Source organism: Strigops habroptila, chromosome 6, assembly GCF_004027225.2.
Source record: "Strigops habroptila isolate Jane chromosome 6, bStrHab1.2.pri, whole genome shotgun sequence".
In the NCBI taxonomy this organism is placed as follows: Eukaryota; Metazoa; Chordata; class Aves; order Psittaciformes; family Psittacidae; genus Strigops; species Strigops habroptila.
The window spans coordinates 43,914,855-43,940,159 of NC_044282.2; the positions used below are offsets into that span (position 1 = coordinate 43,914,855).

Consider the following 25,305-nt stretch of genomic DNA (forward strand, 5'->3'; position numbering starts at 1 on the left):
GTCATGCAATTACATTCTGTCAGAATTATTCCCACATTTTCAGACAGATAAACAATGTTATTTTATTTTCCACTTCCCATCTCAAATTCCTATGCACGGTAAATGTAAAAAGATGCTATGACCAGTCTTGTGAGTCAGTGTGTTACTGTGAGTGTATTACAACATCATAAGCAACATGGCCTTTGGTGTCATTTGAAATCAAATACTTAACATCACAAAAAGGACTGAGGCTACTGCATTAACATTTGTGAAATGTTTTAAAGTAAACAGTTAAAAAAGGTTTCGGAGCATGAAATAGAGTTACCATAGTAAACTGGCTGCAGAGCAGCCAATCCATCTTGTTGGGATTTCGCATCTTCTACTTCCTTTCACAAAGAATGGGATATCCAGAGAATTCTCTGAGAAATGTTTCAAAACCAGTTTTATTGTTTGGTGGCTAGTGACATGCAAACATCTGTAAGACTCATGTCAGAGAATATTCATCATATATGTCATGATATATGACATATCCTCTTATTTGAGATAACCGTTTGCTTGTCCCTTTCTCCTGAAGTAGTCTTTAATAGTTACTAACTACCAACAAACTGTTAGTCCTTACTGATCATCCTAGAAGAAACCATGCCCAAACAAGACCTACATTAACAGTGTATCAGTAATTCTAGCACATTATTCTTACTGGCCCTACAAATACTCAATAACAAGAAATCACCTGTTAATCTTCGTATAAATGAACTTTTAATATAAGAAGGATGGTCTAAAGCAAAAGGCACTGAAGATTCAGATGCATGACTCAACTTCTGGCTGTGACGCAAATTACTTGTGTGGAAGCAGCGAGTCACGAACTGCTAGTTTACCAAGGGAGCAAATGCATTACAGCTCTCAGTTTCTATGCACAGCTGCACAGTGAAATTCTAACTGAGTTTCAGTTAGAATTTCCCAAGTGAGCAGATATACCCAAGTGAGGTATATCTGCTCCTCTTCTAATACCTAGGGACATGTAGGCCCTTAACATACAACAGAGTTTAGACACTGTAATCTAGACTAGAGGAAGGTAGTTTCTGTAGTGGGGGATTTCCACTCTTGGAATTAATCACCCGAAGCTGCCTTTTTTCATACAGAAACAGAGATTAACTCAGTCTTTTGACTAGAAAGAATCACGATCCCAGAATTAGCCATTATCTAATCTAGAACATATAGAAATGTGTGAGAAATTTGTGTTTAATATCCTCTATTTGCCAGGGGTAACTGAAGCTTAATTTTACATCTCTCAAAAGATTACTTGCTCATGAGAGTGCCCACTTCTCTAACACTTCATGAAAAACAAAACATTTACATGTCCTTTGCTACCAGTGAAAGATTCATTCCATGCCTCTCTAAAACTAGTGTTTGTCTTCTATATGAAGTGCTAATGCTGAAACTGGAAATAAGTGTTCTTTTCTCTCCTAGTGAATGCTCAAAGTTACAAACTATATCCTTACCTATTCCTTTTGAATATATTATTATCCATAAAATAAGAACAGATCAACAAAAGAGAATACAAGCATCCTGACACCTTAACTTCTTTATAGTCAATGCAAATTTCCAGAAGATGAGAGAAACATGTTCTAACTCTTGTTGACAAAGAGTAAAATAGTGGGTGAGCACCATGCTTTGCACAGATCACAAGCTAGATGACTTGCTACACTGAAATAAGCAGATAAGAGATTAGAGATGTACTTAGTATGACACAGGTATCCAGGTGCCCAAAAAATGTTTCCTGGCAGAACACTAGAAATTTGGGCAAGCTTAATGTTGAAAGTACAGTTCTACTCTGACTCCAGAGCTAGATGCAAAATAAGGGAGTTTTGATGAGGGTACACCCTTTGGACTGAGTAACTTAAAGCAGAAGTCAAATGCATGCCAGTTTTTACCACTAGTCTTTTTTCTGAACACCTATTCCCCATTCACAAAGTATTGCTAAGATTTTCTCCCGGAGACATCGTGAGCATGAAAAACAGTAGCAGCTGCATATCACTGGTGAATCTCTTTCATGCATATCAGTTGGACAGAAAGCATTTATCCACTACTTATTCATCCAGTTTAGTGGTCTGATCATTACTTTAAATAAAAGTATTGATGGCACACCCGAGTAACTAAACTTGAAAAAGCTGTTTTAAATGGCAAGTATGGGCATTTAAAGCCAATCATATCCTGTCCTGTCTCATTTGGCTTTAGAGTATTACAAATCTTATCATAAATGACAGATTTAAGACAAAGCATAACTTCAATCACTGCAATATTTTGTCTTAGGCATTATATCCTTTCTTCACTCTTCCATTCATACTTACAGTGCGGCACTGCTGGTTCTTGCAAATAATGAAAGGACATTAGGATCTGCAATCTCTTTTCAGGTGATCAGTAAGCTTCAAGAGTTTCTGGGGAAGGTGACTCAGGTGAGTAGCCAGGAAACTAACTTGGTAGGTGCACTCATCTGTTTGAAGTTATCACCATTAAGTGTCCTAAGCTCTATAATTCTGAGGATGTCTTCAGGAGCTAGCTATCCCCTGGGCATTTGATTCTGTATTGTGAATGTATTTATTTAGATTTATTATTGTCATCAAAGATGGCTCAGGAGTACCTCTTCTCCTGTCCTGAGCTGACACCACTAGAAGCAGTACTTCATATCAACCACTAATAAGAAGTGATGTCTTTGAAAGGGCTGTCACAACTTATTGAAAAACTTCAGTATAAGACTTAAAGACACATCAAAGAGTATTTTTAGGAAAAAAAAAATCCACCAAATTAATTTCTTTTCTGTTTGTTTGTTTGTTTTTCTCACACCTCTGCTTTTTTGTGCTTCACTTCTCTCCTATTTTTACATATATATCTATGTAGATTTTTCCACTAGCATAGTCTAGCGATGTAGGGTGTGCAGAAGGCAGATTGACCTTGGTTTCTGTTTCCTTCACATTTGAGTTGGTTTCTTGTTTTTCTTCATATTCTTCCACTAGCCCTGGTAATACTTTGGGTGCCTGATCTCATGAATATTTGAAAGAAAAACATAACTGTAACTTCATTTATTTTTTACTTATATGATTTCCCCTGCTCTTTTCTTGATGATTCTAGCAGAGTTCGGATCCTTTTCGCTGAGAGGTGGAGAATAAGGTGCAGGACAACGCTATCCTCTGATAGCATGAGTGCCACCTGTGGTTAAAACTTTCTCAGAGTAATCTATGCTATTTGCGATGGTGTGGACACTGGAGCAAGGAATAAGATAGGGTTCCCTGGCTAACCAGCTGCAAGTATTCACCAGTAAATTCTTCTGTCTTCAAAGGCCTAAGTGGGGATGCTCCAATCCTCAGGCCATTTTTCAACTGCACACAGAGTCGCCATGCCGCTGCTCAGAACTGTTGGTAGGAGGATGCAGGCAGCTCTGGAGTACCTTAAACCCTTAAGTGCACAACGTGGCTCATGGCTTTTCTGGTTTAGTGTAAGGCTAATAACTGTGACTGCATGTCCTGGTTTTAGCTGGGATAGATTTGATTTCTTTCCTAGTAGCGGGTGTAGTGCTATTTTGGCTTTAGTCTGAGAACAATGCTGATAGCACACCAGTGTTCTAGTTGTTGCTCAGTAGTGCTTACCTTGATCAAGGACTTTTCGGTCTCTCATGCTCTGTCAGTGAGGAGGGGCACAAGAAGCCAGGAGGGAGCAGAGACAGAACACCTGATCCAAACTAGCCAAAGGGATATTCCATACCACAGCAGGTCATGCCCAATATATAAACTGTGGGGAGTTACCCAGAATGGACCAATCACCACTTGGGTTGGACTGGGTATTGGTCAGTGGGTGGTGAGCAATTGTATTGTGCATCTGTTGAGTTTCTTGGGGTTTATTCCTCCCTCTCTTTTTCCTATTATTATTATTATTAATAATAACAACATATTTCTATTATTGTTTCTAGTATTATTATTATATTTTACTTTCAATCATTAAACTGTTCTTATCCTGTGGGTTTTACCTTTTTCCGATTGTCCTCCCCATCCCACTGGGGTGGGTGGGGAACGAGCGAGCAAGAAGCTGCATGGTGCTTAGTTACTGCTGCGGGTTAAACCACGACACTGCATTATCACTTAAATACGCATTGATAAACAGATTTCTTAAATACTCCCAGCTTTTTAAACCTCAGAATCAATACTTTTTACAGAAATGTTGTAGAAATTATTCACAAGTTATGAAATAGGGAAACTAGAGTAGACTCTAAGTGTAAAATTCTCTTATCATTACAAATCAGTTAATTTCGCTCTATCCTCCAGAAAAAGGTTTTGATCCAAAAAGAACTGAAATGTAAGGTCACATCCTCTTCCCCTGACATCATCAATCATCTAACAGATTTTTACTTACCAGATAAATATCAGAGAGAGAGCTTGGGCCTTGTGTCTGTAATAATCCTCAAATATGCTTCTGTCTTTAGGTCTTTAGATGCCTGAAATTCTTTCTGTTTACAAGTGGGGAAATGGAGGCATAGGAAGATGAAATGTCTTGCCTACCACATGCGAATCAACTCTGTAGATCCTCTTTTCCATTATGGAAAGCACAAATTATTCAACCTCAGATGATTTATTTCTCTCCTAACAGAACACAATGTTCTCAGCACAACTACCAGGCTACCAAATAAATTTCCCATAGGCAAAGGAAAAATGTGTATAGCTCCTTCCAGGATCTTGTTGGAGAAATTTTCTCCCCAGTATTACTGGATGTTCTATTCTCCTTTTTTTTTTATTTTTTATTTTCTTTGCCATACTTTCTGCATGGTCTTCATTTATTTTGTGGCTGATGGCAACATCCCCACAGATCCTTCCACAGAAAACACTATGGGTGTAAGTGGACTGCTGCATGAGAAATATACCCAGCACCTGCCATTTGAAGGAAACTGAGCACGTCATTTCAGCAACATAGAAGCCTAAGGACCGACTGCAGAAAGCACACCCCAAATCTGCTCTTTGCTGTTGTTGCACAGTTGGGCCAGCACTCTCCATGCTCCTACCTCGGATTTTCCCTTTTTTTTCCCCCTCCATTTATTTGGCTAGTACTCCCAACACATGCAGATCGTGCAACTTGCTGCCACTGAAATTGCTATTCCCAATCCAGATGGTGGTAGGAGGAATTGAACTGTGGTTTCTTTGTGTAGTCATCTCTAGACAATGGCCACTAGCATGCAGAGCCACATGCTAATTGCTGGTGTATATTTGGTTGACGTTTCAGACCCAACTTTGCACCTTTCTAATCATTAATCAACAATCAGACAAAAGATATATTGCTGAATCCAGACAGCAGCCAATACAGACCTCTAATACATTATGGATTCTCTGTCAGCACATTTATTTATTGTTCACAGTGTTCTGTTTGAAAATCCCTATGCTCTTTCACTTATTTTATTTATTTATTTACTTCTCTTTAGCTGGATTTAACAAAGCAGTGAAGCTTCATTATTAATATTTTTTTACAAACCCTGAATACTGGATTACTTTATATAAAATACATTTATAATATTATTCTTGTTATTCTTGGTGTTTACCACAATTTACCAAAATCTTTAGCAAATATACCGTTAAATGAAACAGAATGTAATTGCACAGGCAGTGTCAGAGTATGGTTTTTCCTCACATACATATCCAGTGAAATCATTTTATCATTATTTAACACTATAATCAAGGTTAACTATCAGCTTAGAGAGAAATGAATATACATTTGTCTATACTTCCAGCATTTGGAGGGATTTTTCACAGTATTATAAAAGCAAGCAACAATAAGGACCTCACTGTTCTATGGTTAGGCTTTAACACAACTGCATCAGTGGACGTCAGGTTCTGCACAGCATGCAACCATGCTCTGGTATCAAATTAATGTTAAAATATGTATGTCCTGGCTTCTGATTTATAATATCGTTGATAAATAGTAAAAGGGACAGGCATGCCATAAAGTTTATGGATGGAGTGATGGCATGCACAATGATGTCTCATAAAGAATAAAGGGGGAAAAGTTATTTATTCTTGTGTATTCAAGAACTAAAATACAGATAGACTGGCTGCGTGCACAGAATTTTTCATAAATATCCCACAGTGCACCCTGTTGTACAGCAGCCATACATTAATTAGAGCATTCAGCAGACACTGCAATGTGTTACACTCACCCAAGTGAATCTTCATTTTTCACATGCAGGGCCTTACTAATTAAAATCAGCTTTGCAATTAAACGTGGAAAATTGCGTTAAACTTTCAAGCGTGGTTTAGAAAAAAATGTATTTATTTTTAGGGTATTTTATTTTGATGCAAATGAATTCTCCATCAAAGTGCGACCAGTAAAAGGGAGGTATGAGGATTTCTCTTTTTTGTATTATAGATGCTCCTCTCAGTTGCAAGTTGCAATGCTCCACTATCTCTCTGCCAGTACCTGGCCCTGTTCCAATGCTTTTAGTGAGTGCTATCTGTCAAGGCATGAATAATACAGCCCCTAGGCTGTCGGCAGAATCCAAATGAGGCATACATCAGGAAGCAAACACTCGACTTTAGCTCCAGAACATGCTCCTGTGAAGACAGGCAATTATTCACCCACGGCTGCAGCCATGGCAATCAAACTGGTGGGTGAAAAGGTATATGAAATGAAAAAATTTGAATAAGAAATATGGCACAACAAGCCACAGAAATTCAATAATTTTCTAATAAGAGAGGTATTTGAGTCTTTTAATTTCGAAGTTTGGCATCCTGAATTATTTCACTCACTTTGTTCAAAAATATAGACAGCTAAACTACAGCATATAATGCCAATACAATACAAGGTTATGTGGGGATTTTCCTAATCAAAACAGCAATGCTAAGCTCTAAGGTATTTATAAATTCAAATAAATCTGTTGTATGAATTCACAAATCTCCTGCTTAAAAATTAGAAGATGGTCAAAACAATTCTATCTGCATAATGTAATAGAAGCAGAGACAGCCTAGTAAAGCAATAAAGAATTGGCAGTATCAAGAAATTTGGTGTAAAATTAAAATACAATATATTTTATAATGTTTGGGACAATTCATACATTATAGATTATTCATAATAATAATCTATAACATAATTCATACATTATGTTATTATCCTTCTTCATTTTTGAGACTCACTTCTTTTTACAAGACATTCTATCAATGATTAATGAAAAAAAAAATCCTTTGCAAATGCAGTGTGAGAAGTACATGAAGAAAAGACATTCAAAAGTCCTTGGTAGATTAAATGTTTAGATTGGTTTATTTAATCTGAATTCTTATTTTCAACAATCAAATTGAAATCCATGATATAGCAAAAGCTCTATCGGTATTTTCATTTTAAATCTGAAAAGTTTATAATTTGGCCTGAACAATTAATCCTTCACTGAAATTTGATGTGTATTGTTTCAGACTAAGATTGTGTTTTGCTTTAATTTCTATACCATGGCTTTATCTGCTTTCAAATATACACTGATATATATGCATTGAAAGAATCATAAATTGATATACACAGTGCCATGCTACCACCTTAAGATTCTTTTTAGGGCTCTTATTTGTTAGAATGTGTTTCATTCTGAAGCATGTGGTATTTGCCAAGTGTTTAATCCATTACAGAATCTAACTGCTTTTGTGACTTGAGAAAAAAACAAACCATGATATTAAGAAGCTTTTAAAATAGGCCACTGCATATAATCATTATTTCTTGAATGGAATCTAGTTATGATTTTCGTGATGTGTCTACATATCTATTTATATGGCAAACCATAGGCATCTATTTGGTATATGATGTGTTTTTAAAAACATGCTAAATGCACAGTACACAGTTGGGTTTAATATTTCTAAAACTGTCATTCACATCTACTCAGTAAATAACATAGGACAGTTTGTGCTCAGTTACGCTAGACTAACTATGCAATTTGCACCTGCAGAACTTAGACCAGAAACTGGACTCACTTTTGCATTTATATTTGTATACATAGAATCTGAATCCTGTTGTCTTTAAAGTTGGTTAATGAAACTGGCAAAGTTCCTACTAATAGCAATGTAAGAACACTTGAATCTATGTTTTTCTTCAGACGCTTAGCTGACAGACATTCTGAAAACACAGTTACGGGAACACTCTCCTGGTGTGGTTTGAGTAACTGCTACATACCCAGATGGATTGTTCACAGCTAAAAGTATTCAAGGATCTGGACCAAGCTTATTGTTCAAAATTAACTCACAGCTCTGAACATGTAAGAGTATTGTTCATTATTATGCTGCTATGCACAATGGACCTGAAGAGCTACCAAATGAATAGAATAGACGGTATCAGGAGCACAGCCCAGGGAGAGGCTCCGGTTCTCACTCCTAAGATTTGTATTCTTTTCCTGTCTCCACCACTATCTGAATGTATCTACGACTTTGTTTTGGTTTTGTTTTCAGATCTTTCAGAGCCTTTTCTTTTTTAATTATTTTCATTTTTTTAGGCCCCAATACTGCCAAGATAGATACATGCATTTCTTTAACTGCTTGATCTGTGAGTAGTTCAGTTGGCCTCAGGTGCCTGGAAACATAAACAACAGGTACTGAAGTCCTATCTTTGTAAACCCTAACATCTAGGCACACACAGGCACTGCCTCATGCTGTGCATCGTGCACAGCACTGGAGGGTTCGTGATAGCTTTGGGTTTCTAGGTATTACTAAAATACCAAAAAAAAAAAAGAAGAGATGAGTCTGCTCTGAAAAAAGCAGACACACCACCTAACTGTGGGCACTCAGGGCCAAACTGGGATGCTGATCTTTCTGAACCTTCTATGCAGTCACTGGAGAGAGGTGCTTTTGCCAAGTTAATTTTAGAGATACAAGCATTCTATCTTAAAGTGCCCTGCAGAGAAGCCTGTCCATCTTAGATGTCTACTAGCATGAATAAACAGCAAGCTAAAACTAAGCAGCAAACTTAAGAGCTGGGAGCAAAGCACGATCTAAGTCATGCAAGGTTTCACTTCAAACTAAAATCTGACGCAAACAAAAATCCAAAAAGATGCAAATGATACAACAAGCCGTTACCAATGTTATTCGAGCTAGTCCAGTCTTGCATTTTCGTACTTCTTAAAGGAAACATGAATCACATACAAGGCCTGCTTGTTTCCCTAGCCAGCCCTAACACTGCAGCTCTTTCATAATTAAAAATACAACTGGGGTACAAAACATATGATAAAACTCTCCTTAAAGTTCTACCCAATATTTTATCAGCAGAACAACATCTCATCCCCTGAATCTGTCTGAAAATTCAAAAGGATCTGTTTATTTCAGTTCAAGTTTAACATAGTATCTGAACATGGCTTTCACTGTGACATTGGTATTACAAGGATAAAATTACAATGACCCACACCTCCCCTCCCTGAAATTCCAGAGACTTATAAAAGAAATAGAATTCTGGAGAGCACTGACTACATCTAGTGGAAGCAAATGCACTTCATTCCTAATAATGAGCTGGTCTGGTATGGTGAATGGAAAGGTCTTAACCTCATTAAAATGCTCTGTAGGTCTAAACGGAATTGACTCAGGCATCAGCTGAGATATGCAATTCCCTGAACACATCAAATTTTTAAGACAATCTGATTCCTTGGAAGAAATGTTTGAGGGTCTTTGCCACCCAAATAGAAAAATAGAAAAGAGAAGAAGATAAATTCCTTCAGATTCTTTCAAAAACTTAAATTTCCTAGGTGTTAGCTGGACTAGATAAAAGATTATTGCTCTTCTGGAAAATAGGTATGTACATTGTAAACCCAACAAAGAACTTTGTGTTTTTACACAAAATAAGACACATATTTGGATTAGTAGATTGGCAATCAGGGTGACAAGAAAACGTAAAAAACCCCACAAATTCTTTAGCCAGTAGGAAAAAAAAAAAAGGAATTTTTGATGTATTTCCAATTTTTATTCTTTGCGCATCTGCCCAAAATTTCATTTAATTAGCAGCTCTGAGATTCAGTCTGTTCATGTACTGACATACCAGAATCATGTCAAGAAAGCAAAATATGGAATTAACATCTCAAAACTGCGTGTAATCTTCCCAAACCTTACATCTATTCCTTCCCGCTCCCCCCAAAGGGTGATTTTACACAAACACAGACACACAGATCAAAGTTAGAGCAATTCAGAAGAAAAGTCAGATTTTTTTTAACCTAAAGAGTTTTTTTCTGTATGTTTCAAGACTTTTGTTATTGAAATCTGCACATAAATTCCATGAAGTGTAAAGGAATGTATGTAGTTACAATCTTGTAACTAGAAAGGACATTACAGTCATGTCATTTAACTGTTGACTGTTCGCGAAATTTCTGAAGGAAAAGAAGGATTTGACGCCATTTATTAATTACTGATGAGGCTTGTATTTACATGAAGAAAATGGACAAAAGAAAACCATATTTTGAAATGAGAAATCACAAGTGAATTTAAGAACCACTTTGGTTACTTTTCCTAAATCAGTGTTCCGATCTAACCAAATCCTTCAAATAACCACAAAAACATTATCACTTTCCTGACTGAAGAAAAAAAAAAAGAGTAGGAAAAGAAATATTAATATAATTATGTTTTATATTATTTATATGCAATTCAAAGGGATTTTAATATCAGGCATATCACTTTTCTCATTCTGATTTTGAAAGTATTTCCTGGACTTGTCCTTAGGCTTCATCCACTGATAAGAAAAAAGGCATGAGTGGACTGAGTGGCACTGAGTAGAATGACATGGCATTGTTTGCTATCTTTTTCTGTTTCAAATAAATGCCCTAACTTCAAACATATGATTTCAATTTAATTCATAAAAAAACATATGCCCTCATTACAAAGCAGTTATCAGATTTGGTGTGAAATATGTGTTCTTATAAACACCACAAGTGCTTTAAAACCTGAAAAATTCAAGAATGAAATAAATCTTAACAGTTTCAGGAGAATTTAACACTAGTTTGATCACCCCCCCCCCCTTTAGAAGTGAGATGGCCAAAACATCAGCCATTTTATCTCCTACAAGGGGCTGCTGTATAAAATATGTCACATGAAATGCACAGCACATGAGAAAAATTCATGTGTCCTAGATCTGTTAAATTTTCAAAATATTGCACAAGAAATTCACAGAAAAATGATTCAGGAAAGGAATGCTGTGTATACAGATGTACAACACTACTGAACACTGACATTGCAGACAGAGAAACGTAAAGATTAAGCTGTAAATGAATGTGAAGCACACGCAGTATGTGTAACACATGCTACCTTGATAAATTAAGAAGAAACAGCTAAAAACATTTTCTTAACAGGAGATGTCCCCACCTGTCATGGTTTAGAAACTTAAGTAAAGGTATTTATAACTATAATACAACATTTGAACCCTAAAGTCTTATTATCATTGATCTGTCTTAGGCTTTGACCTTTGAATCTAACCTGATCATTGAACTTAAAATGTGCAGGAGCTCGTTCTCATTCAGTTATAAAATATATTAAATAACAGAAGTCACACTGGCACCATGTCAGTAGGGCCAAATTTTAATTTGTAACACATGAGCAAGAGAACTGTATGCAAAAATCGAGAGAAGATTGACAATGAGAATGTTTCCTCAGCAAAAACGTGAGTTAGATTTTGTATGACATTCAGAAAGAAAAAAAAAGTGAATCTAAATGGCTTCTTGAATGTCTAATTGCTAATTTTTATCATTGTTTGGTTTATCAAGGTCATGCCAGCTAACTTGTTTACCAAATCACTAAATTATGAAAAATTACAGGTATTACCTTCTGTGCCTTGCATATTTGCCACTAACATGACCACTGCCATCACAGCCAGGTGTGGGACAGCTGCAAAAGAAGAGAATTAATTATATAGGTTCCAGTGTGCTGCAGAAAGATTGTACTAAAAGCAGGCAATAGGTATTACAGAGATGGAGGGCAACCAAGACAGAAAGAGAAATCAAATAACTGAAGGGGAAAAAAAAAAAAAAAAGAGGGGATGCTTTTTATTAGCAAGTCTCAAGGGAATAATTTCATCAGTGCAGCAGGGCATGAGCAAACCACCAATGAACTTGAAAGTGCATTATATCCATTAAAAGGCATGAATTTTCTAAATTGCTAATGGGGATAGATTTTACACTCAGAGCACTAACCTGAACAGCTCTTGTATGGCTGGTTCCACGGGAACTGCAGAGAGATGGAAAATATATAAAAATTTATCATCTATTACAAGTCCCCCTCTTCTACAGAAAATTACCAGAAAGGTTGTGTAAAAGCAAGGGTCAGAATGAATTGTGCAAAGAGATTCTGGAGGATGAAGGTCACCCCGAGCAGGGGCCTTGAGTGATTTACTGAAGCAAGAGACGTACCTCGAACACCTTTGGAGCGTGTGCGATGGCGCTTCTCGTCTGCATCCACCTCCATCTGGGAATAGATTAGCAGGCAGTCAATGTTCTTATCCTGCATGCACAGACTATCAATGCACAGACTGATACAGTCTCTCACACAATTTATTGACACTATTTTAGTTCCATTTTATTCTGTAAGGGAAAGTCCACCTTACAGGGGATTTCTACATTCTTTACGTTTATTTAAAAGCAGAAAATGTGGTAATTTCTGCTTTAATCGGTCCGTTTGCATGCCCTGCTTTCACAGCAAATTATATGCAACTAAGTGCTGGCTCTTCTTTTTGAAGGGATATTTCTGACACAAACCCCTGATTACTCCCATATATTTTGAAACAATGATTCAATAGATTTCTACACAATTTAAAACTAAAGTCGAGGGGTCGCACACCATAGGTCACTTTCTAAGCAAACACTGCAGTGGGAAAGAAAGGAAAGAATAATGACTGAAAAGCAGATAAAGGGTCATCGTTAAAACTTCAAAGATTTCATTTTATTTAATATGATATTATGAGCTTTGCCAGCATGTTTCATTTCATTGTTTAGATGTGTTTTTGAGGAATGTGCTCACTTGCTACATGTGGCTAAATCTTTATCTATCTTCATTTTATAAACAGCATGTTTATCTGATGTAGCTTCCTAGGCAGTAATAAATATACAGCAATCTTAAACATTTACCAGACAGGCGCAGGGCTGCAGATGAGACCTTGGAAAGCATAAACACTGATCTACAGTAGTTACCATAGGGACACATGGGTTCTTCTGATCTTCCATGTACAATTGCCACCATGTATAATTGCACTATTATACTCAAAGATAAACTGTATAGGCTAGCCAGAGTTTACAATTTTGTACAATATAAGCAGATTGCACTGAGCTATGTCGAGAGAAAATATATGCAGTATTTGTATCATCAGCTCCTTTGGAGCTGAAGAACGGGATGGCAAGATGGATCTGTAGTGGTTCATACATAGAGATGATATTGTAAAGGTCAGGAAGCACAGAAATCGACTATTGGCCTCTAGTTCCCCCAGGAAAAAAAAAAATTAATCACTGGTTTATAGCAACATCCTTGGATTGATATCTGATAAGAATGTCACACATCTCATGCAAAAACATGGAAACAGGTCCAAGTGACTTGCGCTTAACCTTTAATCACCTAGCATTCTTTGGTCAGTACCTTAACAGAAAGGTGGGAAGTAACTAACAAGGAAGAAATCAAGGCGTGCTTTTGCCGAGCTCCCTCAGCACATCAGGAGGAAAGTCAGCACAACAAAATTTGTAGGTGACAGGGACTCGATGAAAAGAAAGGGCTGGCCTCACAAGGCTCTGTGCTACTGATGTAGTTCTGGTTCTTGGTAGCCATCATCTGGTTCCTGGTAGCATGATACGTTCTAAAGGGATGATTTAAATAAACAGACATTACGAAAGCTAATACAATACCAGCATCTATAAGGGGGCTTCAGTGAAGTCTTCCGAAGGGGACCTTTGCATCATTTTGAGTGGGTTTCATTTGTAAATTAAGACATCTACATGTAGCTGTATACACACGCATTAGGAGCACAGGATTCTATCATCATCAACAATGGTGCTACCTGAGATACAGTAAGGTATCCCACCAAGCCTTCAGTTGCCAGTCCAGAAAGGCACAGAAGGTACAAGTAAGTCCTCTGCTGTATCTGCCAGCCCTCTGTAGATGTTTCAGATATCCTCTGGCATCAGAAATGACACCAGCTGGCTGTGCTTAGACAACCGAACTTACCTCTAGTTAACAAAGCCACTGGAACTTGAGGAACAATTCCTCTGATCAGCTACTGGGTGTTACTTCAGGCTGGACAGCATCAGCCTCTAGACACTTTTGCTGCTGTCTAGCTCTCCCATTGGCTATAGCACCAGACACTTGGCATGGCTGTGGATACCTACTACAGGCAACTAAACTGAATCTTAAATTTTAACCTATCCACACTCTGGCAGGCTTCTGAGCTCCTAAGATTTGATACGTTTTTGAAGCTTTTCAAGTTGCCATATCAAAGCACAAAACAGCATCTTCAGTATATAAAAATTACCCACTAGATGATTATATTCTTTAACTAATAAGAAAACAGTACATTGTTTTCAACTCTTGTTGAAACAGTACATTGTTTTCAACTCTTGCGATGTATGAGGACTTGGAGCTGCTGAGAAAAGCAAAAAAAAAAAAAAAAAAAAGGGAAGAAAAAAAAACAAGAAAGAAGCTTATAGAAGGTGGAAGCAAGGATAGGCAGCCTGGGAGGAACACAGGGATATTGTCTGCGAAGTTAGGGATCAGGTCAGGAAAGCTAAGGCCCAGTTGGAATTGAGTCTGGCCAGGGATGTCAAGGATAACAGGAAGGACTTTATAGGTATGTCGCTGACAACAGACAGACTAGGGATAATGTGGGTCCCCTCTGAAAGGAAATGGAAGAACTGGCTACCCTGGATTTGAAGAAGACTAAGGTTCTCAATGACTTCTTTGCCTTCACTCATTCTTCACTGGCAAGTGCTCTAGCCACGCTGCTCAAGTCACGAAAGACAAATGCAGTAACTGGGAGAATGAAGATCTTAAGCCTGCTGTAGGAGAGGATCAGGTTTGAGATCATCTCAAGAACCTGAACATGCACAAGTCCATAGGACCTGCTGAAATCCATCCACGGGTCCTGAGGGAACTGCTAAACCACTATCCACTGTATTTGAAAAATCATGGCAGTCAGGCCATAAAAAGAACTAAAAATATGAATGAAATCCGAGTGTTGAATAGGAAATATGGTAATAAGAAGAAATTACTTAAAAATATTTGGAAGCAAATATTCTTTTTATTATTTGGATGTAATTAATAGCTGGTGTTTATAACCAAACAGAAAATTTTTAAAAAGTAAAATAAAGCAGCTATTTGTTATTTTAAAAGCAAAGTTCCAGACAACATTTACCCCCCAAAATTAACACAGCCTTATAGTTCTCCAAGACATTGCTGTTGATATGTGGCAATCCTGGTACGCTTGGGAAATGCTGGAGAACTGAAGAAAAAATTTGTACTTGTAACTGTTTAAAGCAATCTTTACTAAGTGCTGAAGGGATGGTGTGGCTCACTAAGTTAATATTCCTGATGTTGTTCCTTAGTAACATCATACAAGAGTTAATATGGGATACAAGATGATGACATAATTAGCACCAGTCAACATGTTATCATTGAAAATCTGTAACCAAAAACCCCTTGAAAATGCTCTTCAAGGAGACTTTAAAATTGGTCAATAAAGGTAGTTATGTTAGGATATTATGGAGACATCTTTAAATATTTTGCTTTCTCTTACTAAACATTCAGATAGTAAAATAAGCACTTCATAAAATCAGCATGTATATCACGGTTAACAAATATTAAGAATAAAAAAAGCGTATTTAATAACAGTCTTTCTAATATAATTCCACAGGTATATGCTTTAGCCCCATAATATTCAGTATCTTCACCCTGGAAGATTATATGCTACTGAAATATGCAGATAACACAGAAATTAACAGAGTGATAAACTACGTTGGAGACAGGCCAGTTACATATACTGGCCTGTATCATTTGTCAGATTTGACTCATCTAAAGAACATGCCAATTCCAAGGTCCTGTACCTATGAACAAAGAACACGGACCATGGTTGAAAGACGAAAGATCATAATCTATAAGGCAATAACAAGGCAAGAGGATCAGACGAGCATGAGCCATTTCTGCACTGCTGCAGCTGAAGGGCAGAATGTGATCCGTAGCTGTACAACCTTTAAGGCTGTATTAATTTTCCAGAAAAGCACTGAGTTACTTGGATACGGTCAGTAACTTCTAACAATAGAGGGCAAGTTTTCATCAGGACCTTATCTATTTTTCTGTTAGCTTGCTGGATACCCTGTTGGAGTCTTCAGGTTTTTAAAGTATATAGATCTAAGGCTATGAGCCTTATCATAGACTTATCTGAGACTAAGCTCCCAGAAGCTTCACAATCAGCACTGCTCTCCCTACCTCTAGATATGCGCACATGCTTACCATATGGACTTCCTCCAGGCTGCGAACTATGAGGGTTCCAGAGCTCTAGGTGCCTTTCCAGGACAAATGGTGATTTTTGCTCCCTTGTGAGAAGGTACCTCAGTGTTTCTATCCCTTGCAGGCAGGTAGTCCATTCTTGTTAAAATTTTCAGGGTATCTGAATTTCTTGCTAGAGGACAGGAGACTGCATGGTTCAGTCTCATTCCAAAACTTCCAGCTCAGCCAACACTTTGCTTAGTGAATTATTCTGGTTTCCCTATAGCCACGATATATCAGAAGCCTAGAAAGCCATGTATGAACTAAGAGCCTTAGATCTGGTCTTGTAAAATTTTTCCTTCTCAATTTTTTCTCACCTGGATTTCTTCAAATCCAAAAACTGGATTCTCAAATACTCTCAAAAATTGTTCACTGTTTACTGAGGCAGAGCATTCACTGTCTATAGTACACAAAGGTAGAAGATGATATTTATGACCTCAAAAATCTATGGCAGGTACTGGTAAATACTAGAATATTGCATAATTGCTATTACCAATGAAGTATGTTCCTAAAATTATTTGAAATCTTGCTTTTCCCTAATCAGTAGTATTAGATATACTCCTTATGTGACAAAAGTAAAATGTTCAGAGACAAAAATTCTGATTTCCTGACAATGTAATGAGCTGATTATACAAAAAAAAGGCTTCAGTTGAACATTTATCTCCTTATGACTGTCGAGTTACTCAGTAGAGGCAGATTTTCAGCCAGCCATGATGGAAGATTCAAATTTCTATAGGTAAGATACCTGTTCTACTTTTATAGCCAAAGTTTGCTCAGCATTTATTTTTATAACTAAAAAATATTATTTCTTCTGTGTGGAAGTTAAAATGAAAGAATTTAAAGAATATCTTTTTTAATCCAGTATCTGGAAGAATGAAATAAATACGTCAAATGAATTTCCCACAGTTAAAATGCTTCTGCATTCTCATAATCAAAGAAATATGACCTGGAATATTATATATAGTTTATGTCAGCAATGTATCCCATACTATATTAGTACTTTGTGAAGTCTTCCTAAAAGAAATTGTAAATTGACCTTATACTTCTCTCCTCAGAACATACCAGGAAAACCCAAATTCTAACATACCTCATTCAGCATGTCTGTGTATTCCAAAAGCAATTAGTTTTCTAACAATGGTATTTTCAAGTATGTCTCCTGATAATCTGAACAAGTCTTTTGAAGCCAGATACGGTTTGTGAAATACTATTGAACCTATTTGGTACATGGTATATTTACCAATGACTTCAGTGGGTCCCCGAATGTCTCTGTGCTTTATGACATACTCTTTACTACACGAAAGACAATAACTACACTCTTTCAGCATGCTGACCTCCACTCTCAAAAATAAAAACCAAACAAATCAAAATTATAAAGACCACTGTGTAAAACAAATAAGAAAATAATATCCTAAACTGAAGGTACAGGACAAGATTTTGTTGCAATGTATCTATAATCTACTTAAAGGAGCTATTCCTCTGTTTTGTGCAATTGACATTAAGTTCTGTGTTAATCCGAACTCATTCACATGATCCAGAAGAAAGAAAAGGAAAATCCAAATATTAAGAAGCAACAAGATGCAGAGTATATATCAATACAAGTTAACTGAAAATTTAAATTTGTTTTAGACAACTAAAAATATCAGCGGTTAGCATGTGTTCGCTACCATGGTACTTAAACTACGAAGTTGTGGCACTATTCCAGAAGTACATTAAGATAGCACTTCATGTGTCCTTACATTGCTTCTCAATGCTCTTAAGCCTAAAATGACCCAGCATTTAGGCACTATGGGGTTTTTTATTTTTAATAAATTTATATTTTAAACTATTTGACACAAAAAGGGCCACATATATAGTTTCATCTGGAAATGCTAAAATCACGGAGCAAAGGAAAATGAGGTGAAAACTGGGGAATTAAAACATGCAGATCAAGTTGGGGGGGTTGGTCAATGAGAAACTGAACATGAGCCAGCAGTGTGCAACTGCAGCCCAGAAAACCAACCGTACCCTGAGCTGCACCAAAAGAAGCATGACCAGCAGGTTGAAGGAGGTGATCCTGCCCCTCTACTCTGCTCTCGTGAGACCTCACTTGGAGTACTGCGTACAGTTCTGGTGTCCTCAACATAAAAAGGACAGCGAGCTGTTGGAACAAGTCCAGAGGAGGGCCACGAGGATGATAAGGGGGCTGGAGCACCTCCCGTATGAAGACAGTCTGAGAAAGTTGGGGCTGTTCAGCCTAGACAAGAGGAGGCTGCGTGGAGACCTCATAGCAGCCTTCCAGTATCTGAAGGGGGCCTATAAGGATGCTGAAGAGGGACTCTTCCTCAGGGACTGTAATGATAGGACAGGGGGCAATGGGTTCATACTTTAACAGGGGAGATTTAGGTTAGATATAAGGAAGAAGTTCTTTACTGTGGGAGTGGTGAGGAACTCAGGCTGCCCAAGGAAGTTGTGAATGTTCCATCCCTGGCAGTGTTCAAGGCCAGGTTGGACAGGGCCTTGGGCGACATGGTCTAGTGGAAGGTGTCCCTGCCAAAGGCAGGGGGCTGGAATTAGATGATCTTAAGGTCCTTTCCAACCTTAACCATTCTGTGATTCTAAGTTAACCTAAACCTGCTCCCGATGTGTATGCAGAAAACCTTACTTTCCATATGACATCAAGAGCTTGCTTGAAAAGACATGACCCTGGAATCAATGTAGAGCTTCCTATTCAATCTATTGACATTTCAGTTGGATTTACTGCTGCAACTTTTATGACAATATGCTCCAGCGGATCTCCCTCTCCCCTAGGTGTCAGTAGGGTAGACCAAACCTGAATCAGTAACAGTATTTGACCCTTAATTTATGCCTTACTAATCATAGTCTTGTAGGCTAATTGCATTCTAGGATAAAATGACCGCATTTGTGGATGAAGGGAGAGCAGTAGATGTCATTTACTTCCACTTTAACATGGCTTTTCACACAGTATTCTTGTATGTGATTATGACTGTATTTGCATAGCCAGTTCTTAAAAGTTGTTTCTTTAAAATCAGTTCTTAATATTTAAATCCTTTTAATTAAATGTGGCCTATTACTGCTCTTAACAGAGCAGAATAACATTCAGGATCTTGGTTTTGACAGAAAACCTGTATAATTCTCCCAAATATATTTAATTTGCTTGTTTCTGATTACAAGATCTGCAAGACAAAAGACAAAACTGCAGGATAGAAAGTTACTTTAGGAAGCTACTGGAATGTTTAAGAAAAAGTCAGACAGAAAAGAAAACATTTCCATGTCCTTTCCAATCTTTTTCCCCACACACCCACGTGCCTTCTTGGCATGGACATCTGAAATTTAGTTCAAATATTCTGTAACACCCTTTTCAGTAAAGAGGCAAACTGTATAAAAGAATTATCGTATTTGAATCTTCCCTTCAGGAAAATACTAACATACAACCAGGCCTTCTTAGAGCAGAGTTCCAGAGGGAGCTCTACAAAGATAAAAGTTAGAAGTTGATGGTATATATTACAAAGTGACCGAATAGGCACGTGGACAAATTAATGACTAGAATATAAATTACCCCTTTGTCCTCTTCCACTTGTGGTGAACACACAAAGCTTTTATTAATATCAAAGAGAGTCCTTCTTGCAGAATAATAGGAGAATATATCCTCAGGACTTGTTCTCAAACTTTGAGTAATTTTCCTGCTATAATGCAAAGAGGGGATCCAATCCTTCAATTTTCAGAAGAACGGTGCAAGCTGAAGCAAAATCTGTAAATGCAGGCCAGAACAAGCAGAAATTTGGTTAAACTCACAAGTTCACCAGATACTCTTTTTGTGAGGAAATACATTTGGGAGTCATTCAATTATTCTGGAAGGAAGGCAGGAAACACTTTCAAGTATTTTTCATTGACATCATATTAGTTGAAGTGGAAAAGACAAAGAGTGCATACAGCTGATTTGAGCATCATTCTCTTACTAGTTTTTTTACATTCTTAGATTCAAGGAATGAAAAAGTAGTGTGGAAATTAGAGATAAGAAGAAATGGCACTGGACCTATGGCACTTCTTTCTTATGAGAGAAGATTTCCTTTCCTCTGTCTGTGGCTGCGTAAAGATGCTTTGGATCTGCTCAGTGACTAAGCTTTGGGACATGACATGTAGTGCCACTAGAACTTCCAACTGGAAGAAGAGATCTAGAATATGTCCGCAAAGCTGAGCAACTCAAATCCCTCCGAAATAGCCTTGTTTCAAAAGCCAATAAAATCTTTAGTTTTGTCTTCAAACAATTTATAAGCACTCACAGTATTAGATACCAGGTCCTAGTATTTAATTCTAAATATCTTGATCTATGCCTTACCCCATGCCTTCACGTACAACTATGAAGAAAAGAAAGTGCAACCATGAGGCTGGAGTGCAATCACACTGTCCTTTAACCAGCCCTCAAGTATGGTCCCGTAGCAGGCTGCTTGCTCTGCGAATGATCAGGATGGGGAGTGCCAGTGCATGCTAACAGTACCATGCAACACTGAAGTCTCAAGAACTTCAAAGTCAGCCATGTTGGGTTTTTTTTCCCCTATGTATAAGCATTTCTGACTGGAGAGGCATTTATTCTTCACATTGGAATGCATCTTCAGATCTTCAGCTTTGCTACTGGTAGGACTTGGGAACACAGAGCAGCAGCAGCCTTGCCTATCTTTGAGACATTGGATCTGACATGATTTACTTTCCTCTAAAAATCCTGTTTCCAAATGCAGCGTGTTAAAAAATGACAGGTATATGGCATCAGAAATATAATTCTGAAGTTGAAGTGTGGCAATTTATTATATTTTGCACAAAACAAAAGCAGAAAAATAATTTAGTTCATGGCAGACCTAGATTTATCTATTATGGAAACAATTTAGTGAGAAGAGTGCTTTAAAAGAGCACTCTTTAAAAAACGCATTAGAAAATTTTATTTTTCAGAAATTAAGAGGCCAGTAAGACTTATTGAGACCTAAAGAGTTAAATTTCACTGACATGAAGAAACTAAAAAGGATTTCACAAAAGATTATTATATCACTTCCATTCGTCACACCTGCTACCTGCCAACAGTAGAGTTTCAAACTTTTAAAAATGGGGCATGATGATGTGGGAAAGTCTTGGCAAATGGTAACTAAGCTAAACTTGAGTTCATGTTACAGAGCAATGTAAGCATGTTCACTTCCGTATTTGCTACATTCCAGCCCTGCAACTCGCGGGTTTTTTTCTTCTAGACTGCTGAGCAGTATCTAATAGCTCATAAAAGGCAAATAAATGTGCAACCTCAAGTCCATTTTGGAATGGATCAAGTTAAATCCATTTAAACTAGATCTGTTGACAATTCATCTGTGTTTACCTTTCCAATGACAGTAAAACTATTTGTACTGGTCTGGCATTTTCTTTCTGGATCAATGGATATGGAAATTAAATGTTTTGCAAGATAGAAATAGTTCCGATGTGTTCTGAGATTATCTCTGAGGAGCTTAAGTGACCTCTTTCCCTACCGGATCTCCAGGGAACTGATCTTGGTTTGTACTCAATGGCTGTGGCTCAAAGAATCAGGGCCATATTCCATAAAAGAGTTAAATTTTGCATTTCATAATCCACCAATCACAAAAAAAAACCAAAACATACAAACAAACCCAACTAATGTATGTTCTCACAGGGCTCGTAAGCAACACAAAATGTTCTATGCTTTCACTGTTAGGCTTAAACCCCACTGGCTTAGGAAAGACTTGCAAGATAGGTGTACGATCTCTACAAAGACAGGCTAGTTCCACCCCTGATAAGCATGTGTAACTTGTACCGACACCAACTGCCTATGTGCACACCCTGAGGTGTGATATGCTCCAAAATACAGGTTTACATTTAACTCACAGAATTTAACATTAAAGATTAATTTCACAGAAGTATATGCTCTGAACAAGCACCAATGCACCTTTACTTAAAATAAATCTTATAAGCATATACAGTGGTCTTTTTGGTATAGCAACCTAATGGAAATTTCCATATTTCTATTTGTCTAATATTTTGTGTGCATGTTTCTATAAGCACATATTTTATTAACTGAAATGTAACTACACATGAAGGGCCGTAACCCAGTCTTTTCTGTAACTCTCATATAATATACTAGCACTACACATTTTTAAATTATCATTAAAATCCTAGGAGAATAAAGAACAAGCCAAATGTAGGACACTTTAATAACCTCTATCAATATTGAAGAGCATGTAGTGTAGTACCTATCATCGTATGCACAAATAGGACCACACAATAAAAAGGCAAAGTGCATTCATGGAAATTCAGGTCAAAGCAGTCATAACTTTAGTTTTAGCTTTAACTTTGAATGTCCTAATGACTGTAATCACAATCGTGCTGTGTTTCAACCTCTTTGTTAGCTTGAATCACCCACATTCAAGTCAGGCCTAGAGGCCCTTTCATGGGGAAAAACCTCCCAGAGCTATGCCTGGCAAACAGCTTGGAAAAGGGTGCACAGCTCTGCAGAAACATAAAGTCACTGACTTGTTCCCACAATTCAGCCAGAAGCAGAGTTGTAAGAGTTACAGCTCTTAAGAGCTGTGAACCAAAAGATCATTATGGAAAATGAGAGGGGAAAAAAGAAAAGACTTCAACTGTCCCACTTTGCTTGGCAAATTTGACTTCCAGTTCTGCCACAGCCAGTGGCAGGCTCACCCTGGCCTCCCTTCAAGAGGGAACAGGATTTCTGAACTAAAAATACCATGCCTGTTTGCACATCTTGTGCAATTTTTTTAATTGGATTGGGGTTTACTCTCCAGAACTTATCTACATTATCTGAGCCTGTAATTAAATTGAGCAGTCTGTTGGTTTACCTTGGACTAATTCACCCTTTAAAGAGGGAATTTATAAAAATACATATTTTTCTGAATCCAAGGAGAAAATAGATCAGCTTTGAACAACGAATTTAAACATACTTAGTACTGTCATGTAGGCCGTCTTTCACTGAGAAGCATATACAGATATGTATGACCTAAGATAACCACAATGGGCTTTTGTATAAGGCAAGTCACAATGTACACAAACAGATAGTAGTGAATATAAGTATGCGATAACATACACACATGCAATTTGTCTGCCTACAAAACCTAGGATACTAGATTTTAAAATCTGGTTTCTAGTACCCAAAACTCATAAATATACCACAACTAATTCACATTCTGAATTCACTAATCTCATATAGCATCCGTATACTACTGTATAGACAAAAGTAGTATCTTCACCAGCACTGAATCAGACTGAAAATTAATGAAGACAACTATAAGCACTTCAGAACAAAACAGACCAAAGCACCACGTGAAATACAAGTGTTATTAAAAAGATGGGACTCATGTTTAAGGTTTTGATTAAACACGATTAAACATGAACTAACTCTAGTGAATATGTACCATGCAAAAGACAAGTACTTCAGGTAAAGAAAGAAGAAATGTATTAATTACACCTTCTGTTTAATTCTAAAAAAAACCTTATACAGGCCTTGCAGTTTAGTAAATTATCAGTCTTCACACTGAAAGCAGGATAGTAAAAAAAAAATCTCTTGGTCTTTTAAAACTAACTAATTGCTGTTGCTATCAGGTTAAACAGACTAGCTTCCCTTCTTTCCCATTCACTACTACACAACAATGAAAGCTCATTTCTGGTTTTAGGTTTTGCCTAATCACAGAGATGGCAAGAGTACTATTACAGAACTACACGGTATCAGAAATGTTTGTTCCTATTAGTGTGCAGGCCATTATGCTTATCAAAGGGTATGTTATAAATAGCTTATAGCTATTAGAAATGCAACAATTAGCGGATAAATTAATAAGACAGACAAGCAAAATATCAATCATGACACTGATAACATAATTAGCATAAATTAAACAGGATCACACGTTACTGCAGCTGTTGCATAAAACAAGAGCACCTACTTCAGTTCAATAACTTGCATACTTTTAACACTAAAACTATACTACAGAATGCTCAAAAGATAAAAAAGGACACTACAAGAAAACAATAATGAATATTCATTGGTAGTTCTCTGCCCAAGACTTCTTTATAACAATTTCAGAGGTGGGGGGGAAGGAAAGAAAAAAAAAAAGAGAGAAGAATAAAGCCCAGATGTATAGGAATTTGTAGCTTAACATGTGCAGCAAAACCCAAAATGACAGCAAGTGTAACTGCTGCATAGTGACATAGTGGCCTATACAAGGCCTATACGAGACATACGTTAAAGCAGGCCTCTTATTACCAGCATAGTTAGTGATTTCAGTGTTTGCAGGAGTTTTGGAATAAAATTAAACTGATTTAAACAGTGTCTCTTTAACTCCTGGAATAAAAGGATGGCCTGGAAGCAATTTAATTCAATTTCTTAATATGTATTTATTACATTTTTCCATTTTCTTTCATTTCTTGCCATCAGTATGACACTGGAGCACCTGTAAATTCTATTATTATAAATAGGGATTTTTTGTAAAGCAAATTGAAAAGTACATTAATTCTTAACCAGACACAAAAGAGACTTCCTGCTTCAGAAACTTACGCTGTCTGAAGCAGTTTTAAGAATTAGAAAGAATTTTGCTGATGTTGTTAAATAATTCAAATGGTCAAACAAGACCAAATCGATAGAATTGGCCATATTCTGCCCTCAGTTGAAACTTTGCTTTCTAACTTAAGTCAAAACAGTTACTCAGGTAACAGTGAGAAAGAATCTGATTATCTCTGTTCATATTTGTACTATACCAGAATAAAAGAACGAAAACTGAGACTTTCAAAATTATGTCTCTACATCCATAATGTCAGTTTTGTGACATACTCTCCTATTAAA

The 25,305-nt window shown here is 37.1% G+C and overlaps 1 protein-coding gene across 18 annotated transcripts in view; it reads right to left on the reverse strand.

Annotated features, from left to right (window-relative positions):
- MYT1L (myelin transcription factor 1 like) overlaps nt 1–25,305 on the reverse strand; it is a 301,101-nt gene that overhangs the window by 114,975 nt on the left and 160,821 nt on the right. For all 18 annotated transcript variants that reach the window (XM_030489651.1, XM_030489647.1, XM_030489655.1 and 15 more), the window contains 3 exons: nt 12,356–12,410; nt 12,140–12,173; nt 11,772–11,834 (listed from right to left, as the gene is read on the reverse strand). In XM_030489651.1, the coding sequence (XP_030345511.1) occupies nt 11,772–11,834; nt 12,140–12,173; nt 12,356–12,410 (152 nt within the window). The remainder of the gene's footprint in view (nt 1–11,771; nt 11,835–12,139; nt 12,174–12,355; nt 12,411–25,305) is intronic.